The following is a 14,976-nucleotide window of genomic DNA, read 5'->3' on the forward strand; positions in this document are numbered from 1 at the left end:
AGGCAGGTACCAGAAAACACCGCAGCAGCAAGATAACCAGAACCCCCGAGAAGGTGACAGGGTTGGAGTGACCCGGAAGTGTTCCCCGAAAGCTCGCTCCCCGCCCAGCTCCGGCCACGCCCTCGGTGCGCACGCGCGATAGCCTCGACACTACCCCCCCACCACCACCTCCCCACCCCCGGCACAGGGGCGGGCGCACAGAGAGCGGGCGGGCGGGCATGCGCACGTCACCGTCTACGTCGTAGTGAACGAAGCTGCGCTGCTTGGTCCAGAGGGCGGGGCTTTCAGTCAAAGTACACAAGCTACTCAGGTAAGTAGCCAAGGCTTCCAGAACCTTCGGTGGTTCGATGGGGCGTTGAGCCTACGATCCTACCTGCCAGGACTAACAGAGGGTGGAAGGAGACCCTGGAGGCTCTCCCGCGCTGGGCGTGTGCAAAGCTCTGTCCTCCGACTGAGCATGCGCGCGGAGGGTTGGCGCCTGCGCAGTGGGGCGGCCGCGAGCCCTTCCTCCCCCCACTCCCCCCCACCCGCTTCCTCCCGAGTTGCTGGGTGGGAAGCGTGCCTTGGGTGGAGTCAGCGTAACCGGGACTAGTGTGCTGACTCTTCCCCGTCCCGGTTCTTCTTTCCACCCAGAAGTGCTAAATCTATTTGATTTGGGTGATAACCCGTCTGTTGAGGTGGAACACACAGGAAGGATCTGTGGGTCCGACAACAATGGTTGTCATAATTAGCCTTCGTACTGGATCCGATCGACTTAAGTATCTGGTTTGTTCTAAGACTTAATTTTAACAAAACTTTGTTTTGTTTTGTTTTGTCTGCTTTTAAGAAAATAAGCATAGGGGGCTGGAGAGATGGCTCAGCGGTCAAGAGCATTGCCTGCTCTTCCAAAGGTCCTGAGTTCAATTCCCAGCAACCACGTGGTGGCTCACAAGCATCTGAAATGAGATCTGATGCCCTCTTCTGGCCTGCAGGCAGACACACAGACAGAATATTGTATACATAATAAATAAAATATTTTTAAAGAAAAGAAAAGCATAAAGTAATTTATGAGTGCAAGGTCATTTCTGTCTTACACAAAGTAAGTATTTGACCGAGCCATATTGTGTCCCACAAATGTTCCTTTTCCTCTGAGCTGTTCTGCTGTCAGCAGCCCCAAGTTCCAGGATGCTCAATTATCAGCATTCAGCAAACTCTACTGAGTGTTTCTTACGGGCCTGGCAACCTCCTGGGAAGCAAAGTTGTATACTCCGCACAGTGAAAACAACCAGAACGGACTGACCTTCGTGACTTCGACCATCTCCGTCCCCTGCAGTCTCTACTGAGCTGCCAGCTCCTGTTCTATGATTTATAAATCATTCATTTGTCCAGGAAACATTGTGATAAGGGATTTATACGATGCCTCAAGGATACATAAGCGATTTGTGTCCTGCTTTCCAACTTGACAAGATCCTTTCCACTGCCTTCCACATACTAAGCAAATGCTCTACCACTGAACTGTATGTCTCCAGTCCCAAGATCACAGACAAGACTTTTACATGTGTGTGTGCCCATGCATGCAGAGCCTTGAAGCTTATGTCTGATGTCTTCTTCCATAGCTTTCATAACTTCCCTGAACCCAGAATGGGTCCATTCCCACTAATCTAGCTACCCGTCCTGCTATTGGGAGTTGCTTATATTTAACTCCCCAGTGCTGGGGTTACAGGCAGCTCCCACACCTGCAAATCTGGTGAGGTCTGGGAATCCCCAACTCCTCCAGTGCAAGCACTTTCTCCATGGAGCCATCTTCGCAGACCCGGTGCAGAACAAGATGAGAAGTGAGCATGCCGACTGAGGGTGTAGCCCAGAGGTAAAATGTGTGAGGTGCATAACAGATAAGGCTGTCAGCCTTCCCAGCAGACAGACCCTTCTCTTCCAGGAGTCTCAACATAGCTATGTCAAAGAGAATCTTAAATACTTGGCTCTGCATCAGGAAAAGTGGGTGTGATAGTGCATGCCTTAATTCCAACACTCAGTAGGCCATCCCTACAGAGTCTGGGCTACAAAGCAATAGTCTAAAAAAATTAATTAATTAATTTAAAAAAGCAGGTGCCAGTGTCTATTACTGGTTTTTGTTTCTTCTTAAGATGCTGTTTTTCCTAAGCCTGAAGCTGTTCTAGTTGCTTTGCCTGTATTGATCTAACCTTCGTAACACTTCTATAAGGTAGACACTATTATTGATTCCATTTTACAGGTGAGGCGTCTAAGGAAGAAAAAAAGTCAACTGATTTGATTTGTCCAGTCACACAGCAGATAGCAAAGCCAAGATTGGTTGGTTGGTTGGTTTTGTTTTTCCAAGACAGGGTTTCTTCTGTGTATCTTTGGCTGTCCCTAGAACTTACTCAGTAGACCAGGCTGTCCTCTATCTCACAGTGATCTGCCTGCCTCTGCCTACCGTAGTGCTGGGATTAAAGGCATGAGCCACCATACCCAGTGGCAGCCAGTTTTTTAATAGCTTATTATTGTTTAATGATTTATTTACTTTATTTGCATGTGTATCTGTGTGGGGTGTGTGTGTGTGTGACCATGACCAAGGAGGCTAGAAGACAGCAGATCACCCAGAGCTGGGGTTGCAGGTGAATGTGAGCCACCAAACTCCAGTCCCCTGCAAGAGCAGCAAGCACTCTTCACCTCTGAGCCAACTCCTCCGCCCTCACAGTCATCCCTCAATCACTGTGCTAGCTTCCTCTCGCGCACAACAGCATATCAGCAAGCCATTGCTTCAGATATTAGGTGACCTTTAGGAAGTCAGTGGTTCCTGTGAGCTGTGTGAGCATGCTATGAACATGCTTAAATGAGTGGCTACTTAGAATATGACACTAATCACTTAGTTCATCCCTATGCTCAGCATTTAGAGTCTAGGGTTTGTTGTTAGCTTAACTCCTGATGGCATTCAGAACTAGAGACTGGAGTTGTAGCTCAGGGTGGAACCTGTGGAACATTCACAGGACCTGACTCCTCCTCCAGCACCAGCAAGAGAAGAAACAAACAAAAAACCTTAACAAATCTTTAGAACCAGGGATCTTACTTGTATGTCTGTCTCTGCGTCTCAGCAGAAGACAGCTTATTTAAAGTTAACTTTGGGGGCTGGAGAGATGGCTCAGCGGTTAAGAGCATTGCCTGCTCTTCCAAAGGTCCTGAGTTCAATTCCCAGCAACCACATGGTGGCTCACAACCATCTGTAATAAGGCCTGTAGGAAAGAATTCTGTATACATAATAAACAAATAAATAAATATAAAAAAGATATCCCTACCTTAGAAAAAAAATAAAAAAATAAAGTTAACTTTGCACTGATTTCGAGCTCTTTTTTTCACCCCGACTGTTTTTTATATGGAGCAATAGTAGTTTGGAGAATTGGGAAGAAAATAGGACGAAAGGAAGTTCCTTTGATGACCTTCAGTTACAGACTCACTGTGGCTAGCCTTTGAAGTTAGCTGGCCACTGCTTGGGTGCTCTGTCAGGCAGCTGATCTCAAAATACAAAACACAAAGCATTCACAACTAAATGGAACATTATCAGGGTGGAAGTTGAAGAGATCAGAGTTTAAAATCTTAATTGAGAAAAATAAACAATTCTCAGGGGTTTTTGCTCTGAGCTGCGGGGGAAGTAAATCCAGAGCTGCTCTCTGGGGAAGAGACTTAATGGTCTACGTGCTTTATTTGATCCTACCAGGAATCCAGTTAGAGATTTGGACCCGGTACATCAATACTTAAGTCTCTTTTAAGGAACACTTAAAACTTTACCAGGCTCTGTTTTGAGCCAGTATGGTGCAAAGGAGCAGTTAGAAATCCCACACAAAAGATTGCTTGCCGGGGGCTGGAGAGATGGCTCAGTGGTTAAGAGCATTGCCTGCTCTTCCAAAGGTCCTGAGTTCAATTCCCAGCAACCACATGGTGGCTCACAACCATCTGTAATGAGGTCTGGTGCCCTCTTCTGGCCTGCAGGCATAGACACAGAACATTGTACACATAATAAGTAAATACTAAAAAAAAAAAAAAAAAAAAAAAAAAAAAAAAAAAAAAAAATTAAAAAAAAAAAAGATTGCTTGCCCTGATGCATATGAGTGCAATTCAGAAAGAAACCCAAGAGCAAAATTAAAAGTATCATTACTGAGCTGGGCATGGTGGCCATGCCTTTGATACCAGCACTGAGAAGCAGGCAGAATTCTGTGAGTTTGAGGCCAGCCTAGACTACATAGCAAGTTCTAGGACAGGACAGCCAGGGCTACATAGTGAGAGCCTATTTAAAAACAAAACTTCCTTTAAAAAGTTAGAAAGCTATTAATGAGTTTGCCTTTATAATAGTCTATTTCGTTATTCCATGTCAGTGTTCAGTAGTGCAACCTATGGGTAACCATATGGCGGAACTAGAAAGCAAGCTCTGCTTCTCTGACAACCACGTGTCACTGCCACGTCCTTGGGAGACAGCAGCACCATCTCAGACATCTTTACAGTTTTCCTCAGAAGGAAGCCTGATGCTCTGGACAGAAAGGGTTTACAGGAACGTAGCAATCTCTAGTATTTTTCTGTTTTTTTCTGCTTTGTTTTGTTTTTAAAAAATGAGTTTTGACTTTTTAAGCATTCTCAATTGAAACTAGAGCCTCGGATGATGGAAACGTGTGTCGTCCCCCTCCCCCCCCCCAGCTCTGCTTCCCAGGTTTGCCAGAACTTGGGGGGAGCTTGAGTGAAAGCCATTCAGCAAAATTTTCTCTGACCGTAACAGAGGGGAGCTGTTTTCATTGGGGCTTTTGTTTGTCTGCTTTGTTTTTCGCTTGTTTGTTGGGTTTTTTGTTTGGTTTATTTGTTGTTTTAGTTTTTAGTTTGGTTTTTTTGAGGGATCCAATGTATCCCAGACGGACCTGGAACCAAAGGTGAGCATGAACTTCTGCACCTCTACCTCTCAGTGCTAGAATTTTACTTCTTTTCCTCCATGGCTTGTTTATATGGTGCTAGGAACTGAGCCCAGGGCTTCCTGCATACTAGGCAAGCACGCTGCTAACTGAAAAACATCCCCAACCCTGGAAAATTCATTTTAAAGATCATTTTTAAGCCAGACAAGGTAGCACATGGCTGTAACCCCAGCGCTTGGGACACTGACAAAGTGGTGTGGCCTTGAGTTTCATTCAGGGCAGACCAAGCTACACAGTTAGTTCAGACTTTCTTTATAAATAAATAGTTAAAACCTATGTGATATGAAAATAAGCCATTGTCTGTTGTTATTGAAACAGACTCCTGGCTATGTAGTCCCCTGCCTCAGCCTGAAAATCTAGAGCTTTCCATATTGGTGCATATCACTGCTACCATGTAAAGTCATTTGTTCACTGAAGTACTAGAATCCATTATCCGGTGAAAGACCACAAGCCACATGGTTTTACTGAAATTGTATTTAGCATTTAAAAGTGGACATATAGCTCTTCAGTTACGGTAATAGCCACATGAGCCTCACGGCCGCCTTATTAGACAGAACTAGACTATCAGAACATTTCCATTGTGACAGAAAGTTCTAGATGGCATAAACAAAATGGTAGTAACCATTTTAAATTTTACAGTAGCCAGGCCATAGTAGCACACACTTTTAATCCCAAACACTTGGGAAGCAAAGGAAGGTGGATCTCTGAGTTCGAGGCCATTCTGGTCTACAGAGCTAGTTCAGTACAGCCAAGACTACACAAAGAAACCCTGTCACCCAAAACAACAACAAAAATGTGTGTGTGTGTAATGACTTCATATGCTTCTGAGATCATGTTCTTGTTCTGAAGTTTTGTAGGAAGTCAGCACTGGAATCTGGGTTTTCAGATATGATGGCACAGGACTAAGCCCAAAGATACTCAGTTCATAAAGAGCTGTGATTTCTGAGATCCGTTCCTGAATTATTTTGTTCCAGTTTTTGGTCGCCATCAAGTGTTAGATTTAGATATTGCATTTAGGTGAACCGGTTAACAGTTTCTCAATGAAAGTGCCAATATGTATTTCCTAACCGATTCCCTTCCTTGGGAACAGAACACAATGTTATTTTGGACTCTTATTTGGAAAACTTGATAAGTGAACTTCTTGGTATGGTTTAGTGAGGATGTACCCAAGACAAACTGTCCTGTGGAGCAGGAATATTTATCCTTGGGTCCATTTCTGCCTTGGCACTGACATATCGCCCTTCATAACTCATTAATCATCCACCCTCAATTCCAAATGGTACAACTTGCTAATGGGAAAAACTAGGACTCTTTTTTTTTTAATCTTTTTTTTTTTTGTGGGGAGGGGAATTCTTTTTTGGACATGGTTTCTCTGTATAACAGCTCTGTATATCCTGGAACTTGGTTTGTAGACCAGGCTGGCCTCAAACTCACAGAGATCTGATGTAGGCACCTGCCTCTGCCTCCTGAGTGCTGGGATTAAAGGCATGACCCACCAGACCCAGCTTGACAAGCTATTCTTAAACATGTTTTTACTTCAAAACCTAAGTGACATTATTTTTTTTTAATTTATTTATTTTACATATATAGTGTTCTGGGCACCAGATCTCATTATAGATGGGTGTGAGCCATCATGTGGTTGCTGGGAATTGAACTCAGGACCTCTAGAACAGCAGTCAGTTCTCTTAACCTCTGAGCCATCTCTCCAGCCCCTAAGTGGCATTATTAAAAAAAAAAAAAAAAAAAAAAAAACAAACTATATTCGGAGAGAGGATGGGGAAAGCTGGCCGTACTGGGCTAGGATGAAATATAGTCAACCTGACTTTTATACACCTTCCGGTTGCTGTTTTCTTTTTCCTCTAGTGAAGAGAGAATTCTGCTGGAGGGAATGGCTGCCTCCTCGTCCTCGTCGTCAGCTGGCGGGGTCAGTGGGAGCTCTGTCACTGGTTCTGGCTTCAGCGTTTCAGACCTTGCCCCGCCACGGAAAACTCTGTTCACCTACCCTAAAGGAGCCGGAGAGATGTTAGAAGGTGAGCTCACGCTGTGTTTGCTGAGCACTCGGCTGCAGACCTTCAGTGCATGTGAAGTGTAAAGCAGCGGGGTGCGGGGCTCAAGCCCTTGAGTGACTCGACCAGCTTTGGCACTGGTGCCAGGAGCCCTCTCCATGCCTAGCTCCAGGTTACCTTGTTGTGGCACCTGTTCGATGTATTTTCTTTTTAGTAAGTATCTATAGATAGATTAACCCCACCAGACAGGCCCGAAGGGAAATAAAAGACAACGCATATACCTCTGTGAAGGTGACTCTTGTGGCCAGCCCACAGAAGGACATCACTGTGTGACTGCATGGTTTTTATAGCACTGGAGACAGATTTGCAACCACCATCTTATCACACACTTGCAGACTGCCTGGCTAGAAATAGGTCACAGGCAGTGGTCATAAAACAGTGCTGGTGACCAGAATCCATCAGGTTCATGTTAAGCTAGACTGGTAATTCATGGAAGGAGCATCAAACTCACAAGAGACACTTACTTAAAATGAGCATGTCTTGCTTGGCAGGTGAATCTCTGAATTCTAGGCCAGTCTTGTCTACAGAGTGAATTCATAGGCCAACCAGGGCTGTACAACGAGACCCTTTCTCTTTTCCAGAAAGATAAAATGCGTGTGTCTGGATTCGCCCTAGAGATCCTCAATTAGACTAGGACAGGAATCTTTGGTTTTTGACCAGGGTCCAGGGCCTTCTCACGAGGGAGTCTTCCCATCCTTGAAAAACATTGAAAAACATTGGCAAATGCTTTTACACTTGAGTCGAGCATTTTTGTGTTGAATTATAAAATGGTCTTTTTTAATTTAAATCTTGCATGGTTTGCATGGATATATTTTAAAACAATTAGAAGATGTCTCTGAGAAAGGTACAAACTATATTTGGGCCTGGTTTTGGTGGGGTGATCATTTATATTTATATCAGATACTTTAAAACAAACAGTTTCAGGTTAAACAGTGCCAAACACCATAACTGGTGTTTTTCCTGTAGTGTTGGAGATTGAACCCAATGACCTCATGCATGATAGGCAAGCATTCTTTGCCCCAGCTGCGTGTCTAGCAAGCCAGGACAAACAGAAGAATCATTTGTGATAGAAAAACAGGCCTAGCACCATAAGGCTCTGGGGTAGATTGCTTGTGATTGGTAGTGAAGCAGCCAGCCATGTGTGATCTGGGAGGTGGTGGATCAGGCATGCGCACTTCGGCCCTTGCCTTTTGTTGCCTCCATTTGTGTTAATACTCACCAGGTCTGACTGGAAGTAGAGGCTTTGTCTCCACACGGAAAGTAAATCTCAACTTTAACTATCTGTAGCAGAGATGTGTCAAGAAAGTTTCCCACAGAACAAACGACAAGTTGAAGGCACTTAAGTTGCTTAGTGAGCTTTATAGAGCAGAAGAGAATCAGTGTCTAACACTGCTTCAAGGAAAAGTCATGAAGCTAGTCCTAGCTGGCGTCCTGGGAGGTTTCTGTCCGACCGTTTTCACTGCCTCATGGGGAGTTGATTGGGGTCTGTGGTAGAATAGATATGTTAGATTTAAGTGCACAGTTGTGGCCCTCCTGCATCCCAGTCATCTTAAAAACTACTTACACTTAAAGACAGACTAGAAAACAACTGACTTGGCCAAACCAAGGATCTGACATACCATTTAATATTGAAAAGAGAAAGAGAAAAGGACTGGTGAACCATTTCACCACGTAAAAGGTGCCTGCCACCACACCTGACCACCCGGGTTTAATACCTGGGTCTCATGGTGGAAGGAGGGGACTGACTCCCAAAAGTTGTCTACCGACCACTCCACAACTTCCAATACATGAATGAATGAATGAATGAATGAATGTCAAATTATAAAAATGGAAAAGTCCACCATTACTCCACAGTATATGCTGGGGTGTGATTCTGTTTTACCTCTCCTCCTCATGAATACCACTCCTCTGTTCCACACATGCCTCATCTCCATGGATACTGAGGTCAACAGGTGCTCGGATCTCTCCCGGGAAATGGCATGGTATTTACATATGACTGTGCATATCCTTCCCTTTAGCACTCCTAAATGTGCGTTGACAATGGTGTCAGATTTAGAGGTTGTACAGTGAATATGCATGCATCAAACCATTTTTTCTTCGTTCTTGTGTTTATTTTTGAGTCTTGTGTAGTCCAGACTGACCTCTATCTCTTTGAACTCCTTATCCTCCCCCTGCTTCCCAAGTGCTGAGATTACAGGTCTATATTACTATGTCTGGCTTCTTCCATGTTGGGGACTAAACTCAAGGCGCAGTGCCTGCTAGATAAGGTACCTTACCAACTGAGCTACGTGCCAGGCCCATTCTTCATACGTCAGTGTCATGGAAGAGGAAAGTGGAAACAAGCTATAGTGATGGATTCAGGTAATCCCAACACTCAAGAGGCTGAGACAGGAGAATGGCTGTGAGTTCAGTGATAGCCTGTGCTACCTAGAGACTTCCATACCAGCCTGGGCAATGAGTGGGACTTTCTAAAACGAAAGGGAACAGAGCAAGGTTGGCTTCGAGAGTGAGGAACAAAAGCTTTAGGAGTCAAGGTTGGGTGTGTGTCAGAATCCCAACAGGTTCAACTTGATGTTGCCTGCTCCTAAATCTAGGATAATAAATCCAAACAACCTGTAGTTAACCTCTCACATTAACTTTTTGGTGCATCTGCTGTCTGCTAACAGCAGTACGAAGCAAGCTTTAACAGTCTCCTACCCTCCGCTGAGATTGTTCTCACCCAGTTATTAGTGAGCAAATGAGAGGCTGCCTTCCAGCCCAGAAGTGGCTGTGTTTGAGGAACCTCACTGGCCACTGGTTTATAAATCACCCGGGATTGTCTCATTTCCTACTGTGAAGTAATACCCTTCAAATGAATTTCCATAGCCTTGAATTTAAGGGAATTAGTGTTAGATGTGGGCTCTTTACTGAACTTTTTCACCCTGATGCCCAGTGTTTTGATTACAGTTGTAAATAGAAAGCAGGTCACCTGGCTGACTCTGCTGGAGAAATCCCAACCTTTAGATCGGTAGATGTTACATCAGATAGGGTGTGGCTTAAGAAGCAGTGGACTTTGTAGTTAACACAAAGCTACACGTGCGTGCGCGGGATGCATTCTCTCTCAGGCCTGAAGTATGGGTACCCAGGCACCTTTTTGGAAAATGTGCTTCTATATTTTTGCCTTGGACCTCATCACCAAGAAAGATAGGCCAGTGTGATAATTTATGCATTTTATCCTAGTGGGAGGCAGCACTTGCAGTAGCTTTCCCACGGGCCACTTGATCCTTACAGCCCACTTCCCACAGTTCAGGATCACACCACCTGGGAGGCCAGCTCTGCTTCTCTGTGCTTTGTTCTTTGCAAAGTAAACCCTGAGTTGTACTTGAGCTCTTAAGCAGGATGCCAGTGTGTGTGTGTGTTGTTTACCTGCAAGAACATCATAAACTGGGCTGGAGAGATGGCTCAGCAGTTAAGAGCACTGGCTGCTCTTCCAAAGATCCTGAGTTCAATTCTCAGCAACCATATGGTGGCTCACAATCATCTGTAATGAGATTTGGCGCCCTCTTCTGGCGTGCAGGCATACATGGAGGCAAAACGTTGTATACATAATAAGTAAATCTAAAAAAAAAAAAAGAACATCATAAGGTGCTTCGTTGGTGCCAAGTTCACGCAGCTCCCTTCCCTGGGTGGAATTTGGAGTTATCCACTGCTCTCTGCTCTTACAGATATGCATCATGATGTCATCAGCTTGTCTAGATCTTTACACCAGTCAGAAGCAAGGGGTGCAGCTGAGCAGCAGCTAGTACACCTGGCATGAAGGCAGTGCTCTAGGCTTGACCCCAGTACCACGAAAAAGAAAGATGAGAAGCCAGGAATGGGAAAGAAACGTGAACCTACAGATTGCTCAACCTAAGAGTGATTTCGATCTCTTTCTCTCTTCCGTTGATTTGAAGTTAATAGACATAGCAGGAAGCCTTTTTTGGTTGTGTGTTCACACCATTCAGATAGTCAGTAGCTGTGCTTTTCCCTTTGACTACCAGGACTTGGAAAGAAAGGTTTGTGTGAAACTCAGCGGGAGGCCAGAATGTGTTGGTAGCTTCCTGTCGCTAAATCCCTGTGACACACCAATCCACGGCTGATGAGTGAGTGCTGACATCTAGCAGTGCTAGTGTGAACTGCTACCTTGAGAGAGACAGCTGTGTCCTCTCTTTCCGTTTGTTTGAGAACTTTGCTAATGAACCACCTGTCCCCGGGGGGTTTTGCTGCCCTTTAAAACATGGAATTTTCCTATGTGAATTGTGAGTCTTTGGGGATGTGTTTTGCTGGATCAGCCTTTGCACTGACGAGTGTCAGGTTTCCCAATCACCCTCTGAGTATCACAACAACTGAGCTAGCCACCTTCTTGTTGGCAGGTCTTGGCACCAGCTCAGTGCTAAGGTCTGGGCTTGCACCATTCCCTTATCGTCATTCAAATTGCATGCTTGGTTCAGTCGGAAAGTCAGGGCTACAATTTGTGTTTATAGGATGAAGTTTCCCAGCAGGGTTTTGTGATGGTCATGGTGATACAATTTGATATATTAAAAGCCGACAGCTGCTTTCCCCTTGGCTCTGTTTTTTTAGAATAAAAGTGATTGGAGTTTTGTCGTAAGTCACACAAGTACCACATAGCTGGGTGTGTCAGCTGCCTTGTTTGCCTGCTGTTCAGGTCAGGAAGGGGGCAATGGTGACCGGGACATCAGGCTAAGGTTTCTTGTTTTTGTAACACTATTTTTGAACTCTCAAACAAATAGGACTATTTTAATATCCTAGCCATAGAAGAGCAGCCTTTGCGGAGCAGCGTTCTAAAGGACCCCTCTGCTCACACCAGAGACGTCTTAGATCTCAGTTGTAGAAGCGGGAGAATGGGCAGGCTCGCTTGCTTTTCCAGAATTTATTAAAGCTAACGCCTGTGCCCTTTCTCTTGTAGACGGCTCTGAGAGGTTCCTCTGTGAGTCGGTGTTTAGCTATCAGGTGGCGTCCACGCTTAAACAGGTGAAGCATGGTAAGTGCATGAGCTGCCGTCCTTCCTACAAATGCATGTTCATGGGAAGTGCATGAGCTGCCATCCTTCCTACAAATGCATGTTCATGGGAAGTGCATGAGCTGCCGTCCTTCCTACAAATGCATGTTCATGGGAAACAAGGGCACACATTCTGAAAGGTCACTGTGCTGTGACAGAAGCCACAAACTGTTTAAATGACTTTCTGAATTGAACACTCTCAAGATCTTGTCCAGATTAAAAACCCCCATGGAGGTTTGAAGTCCTGGTTCAGTTCTTTCAGGAGTCGCTGCTTCCTGCTCCTCTGTTCCTTTACCTACCCTTTGTGAGACCCCTTGCTGCTTACTGCCCTGGTGTCCGTGCAGCACCTGCCCTGTCCACGCTCTGAGCCCTCGGTGACATGTACACTTCACCAAGTCTCCATCATGGATCAGGAACCATGTCCCCTCCTGCCCGCTCCTCCTAGGAGAAACCCATGGGAGCTTCTAAATGAAGCCCTGTGGCTTGGAGAGCAGGGACCTGTTTATACTGTGTTTTTGTTTTTAGGTGTCTCCTGAGTGCTGGGGTTACAGACATAGCCGCCAAGTCTACCTCCATTTTTTAGAATCTAGCGTATACTGAGAGTGTGAGGACGGGCAATGTCCTTTTCCAGTGCTAGGGCTCAGACGAGCGTGACACTTGCTGGCCATGTGCTCCACCACTGGGGCTCAACCAGCCTCTAAAAGTGGGGTTTGGTTTTGTTTGCTGCTGTTAGTTTTTTGTTGATGTTAATTTTGATTTTTTTTTTCTGAGACAGGGTTCTGTGTGTAGCCCTGGCTGTCCTGGAACTCATTCTGTAGACCAGGCTGACCTTGAACTCAGATCTGCCTGCCTCTGCCTCTGGAGTGCTGGGATTAAAGGCATGTGCCACCACCACCCAGCTGTATTTTTTTCCTTTATTATTTTTATTATTATTATTTTCTCACTCTAGAACTCACTATGTAGCCCAGGCTGACCTAGAACTCTGAGCAATTCTTCTACCTCCACTTCCCAAGTACTTGAACCAGCACTCCTTGCTTCTTGCTACTTTTAATCTTCTCTCTTTCCCGCCCTCCCCCATCTCTGTGTGTGTATCTCCCTTTACTGTATCTGTTTCTCTGTCTCCCCTCACCCCCGTCTCTGTATGTGTTTATGTCTGTCTGTCTTTCTCTTGCATGTGTGTTTTTTTACTTTTTTAAATGAAGACAGGGAGAGTTTATTAAGGAATTTGAGAGTCTTGCTATAAGGAGCTACTTCCATACAGAAATAGAACCCTGCTTTCTTTTGGGGGAAACGGACAGGAAACATTAAGATACAGATTTAAGCATAGAGATTTCTAGAAAGAGAGACCCTTAGGAAAAGGAGAGTATATAGCCAGGAGAGTCACACCTGTATTTCTTAATAATTGCATTTAAAATTATTTTAATATAAAAAGCTTTCCAGACTCAGAGAAAGAACAGATTTGTCAAGGAAAGGGTTGAGCCTAAAGGGAGATAAAGGGATGGAGGACCTTGATGGATTAACACAGCAGGAGAAAATAGAAAAACATTCAGATAAGGGGCTGGAGAGATGCCTCAGCAATTAAGAGCACTGGCTGTTCTTCCAGAGGACCTGGGTTTCATTCCCAGGACCTACGTGGTGCCTGGCAAGCATCTGTAACTTTAGTTCCAGGGGATATGACACCTTCTCCTGGCTTCTTAGACACATACACATATACACATAAATAATAGAACATAATGAGAATGAGTGGATTCAGGAAGACACCCAATACCAACCTCTGACCACTAGGTGCCTGACACACATGCACACACGTGTATGCACACACATCAAGGGCAGTACTCACAGAAGCTGATGCAGCTCGGTGGTAGCACTCGACCCCAGGTTCAGTCTCCACCACTGCAAGCAAAGGGGAGAAACAGTGCAGATGAATGGAGAATGGCTGGAAGTGTTCCTGGTCTTCAGACCTACATAAAGTCAGACCTCATTACCAAATGTCAAGTGGGAAAGCCCAGCCACAAGTTCTAGACCAGGGGTCACGTTTGTGAGTGGTGACAATCTCATGGGAAATGCCCTGTTGTTTTCTGCCCCTTCTGACTCTCTACAGATCAGCAAGTTGCTCGGATGGAAAAACTGGCTGGCTTGGTGGAAGAGCTGGAGGCTGATGAGTGGCGGTTTAAACCCATCGAGCAGCTGCTGGGGTTCACACCCTCTTCGGGTTGATGTCGCCTGCATGGTCGCTCCTAGGGCACAGCCACCCAGAGATTCACAGCTGTACTATGAGCTGCATGTCTGAATTCACATCCTAACTTGATTCCTCTGTTTCTATTATCAGGCCACAAATGCTCATGTGAGATGTTACTGAGAAGTCTTTCACATGTTTGCTTCTAAAAGTATTGGGAGGCAAGTGTAGAAGGGTCTCTGTGAGTTCGAGAATGGCCTGATCTACATAAAGTTCCAGGACAGCCAGGGCTACATAGACCCTGTCTCAAAAACAAAACAAAACAAACAAACAAAAAAAGATATAAGAGCTAGCTAGAAGCCGGGCAGTGGTGGTGCACGTTTTTAATCCCAGCACTCAGGAGGCAGAGGCAGGTGGATCGCTGTGAGTTTGAGGCCAGCCTGGTCTACAAGAGCTAGTTCCAGGACAGGCTCCTAAAGCTACAGAGAAACCCTGTCTCGAAAATAAATAAATAAAATAAAAGTAAAAAATAAAGTATTGTGGATCAGATTAAGGCAGTCCTCTTAGGGAAACAGGAGGGTTGGGATTTCAGAGATAGTGATACAAGTCTCCCAAGCCAGACACATGCCAGAGTTCGCCAACTGATGGCATGTGTCCTGTCATTCATAGAGCACCTGGAAGCTTTCTCCAGTCAAACCCAAGGTCAGGATCCGTAATCGTCACGGTCATGGCCCAAACATTTCTTATCAC

General features: G+C 45.1%; 2 protein-coding genes across 8 annotated transcripts in view; one reads left to right on the plus strand and one right to left on the minus strand.

The window, feature by feature from the left end:
• The window catches only part of Ascc1 (activating signal cointegrator 1 complex subunit 1), a 91,637-nt gene extending 91,142 nt beyond the window's left edge, over nucleotides 1-495 (minus strand). For 3 of the 7 annotated variants that reach the window (XM_041655701.1, XM_041655699.1, XM_041655695.1), the window contains exon 1: nucleotides 11-115. The gene's annotated coding sequence lies outside the window, so the exon portion shown is untranslated. Of the gene's footprint in view, nucleotides 1-10; nucleotides 116-373 lie in introns of those variants that run through there. The other 4 variants (XM_041655698.1, XM_041655697.1, XM_041655696.1 and 1 more) reach the window with 2 other exon arrangements.
• On the plus strand, nucleotides 59-14,585 carry Anapc16 (anaphase promoting complex subunit 16). The gene is made up of 4 exons (XM_041655702.1): nucleotides 59-310; nucleotides 6,810-6,976; nucleotides 11,958-12,032; nucleotides 14,152-14,585. The coding sequence occupies exons 2-4, from the start codon at nucleotides 6,835-6,837 to the stop codon at nucleotides 14,265-14,267; spliced, it is 333 nt and encodes a 110-aa protein (XP_041511636.1). The 5' UTR covers nucleotides 59-310; nucleotides 6,810-6,834; the 3' UTR covers nucleotides 14,268-14,585.
• The last annotated feature ends 391 nt before the right edge of the window (nucleotides 14,586-14,976 follow it).

This window comes from Microtus oregoni, unplaced genomic scaffold, assembly GCF_018167655.1.
Source record: "Microtus oregoni isolate MIOR12 unplaced genomic scaffold, Mior012 000007F_ref0000211, whole genome shotgun sequence".
Lineage (NCBI taxonomy): Eukaryota > Metazoa > Chordata > Mammalia > Rodentia > Cricetidae > Microtus > Microtus oregoni.

Bases quoted from the DNA above. Each gene is read 5' to 3' on its own strand.
- Anapc16 (XM_041655702.1), top strand. From the start codon at position 6,835: ATGGCTGCCTCCTCGTCCTCGTCGTCAGCTGGCGGGGTCAGTGGGAGC. The intron at 6,977-11,957 runs GTGAGCTCACGC...TTTCTCTTGTAG, and splicing joins AGCCGGAGAGATGTTAGAAG to ACGGCTCTGAGAGGTTCCTC. The intron at 12,033-14,151 runs GTAAGTGCATGA...GACTCTCTACAG, and splicing joins GCTTAAACAGGTGAAGCATG to ATCAGCAAGTTGCTCGGATG.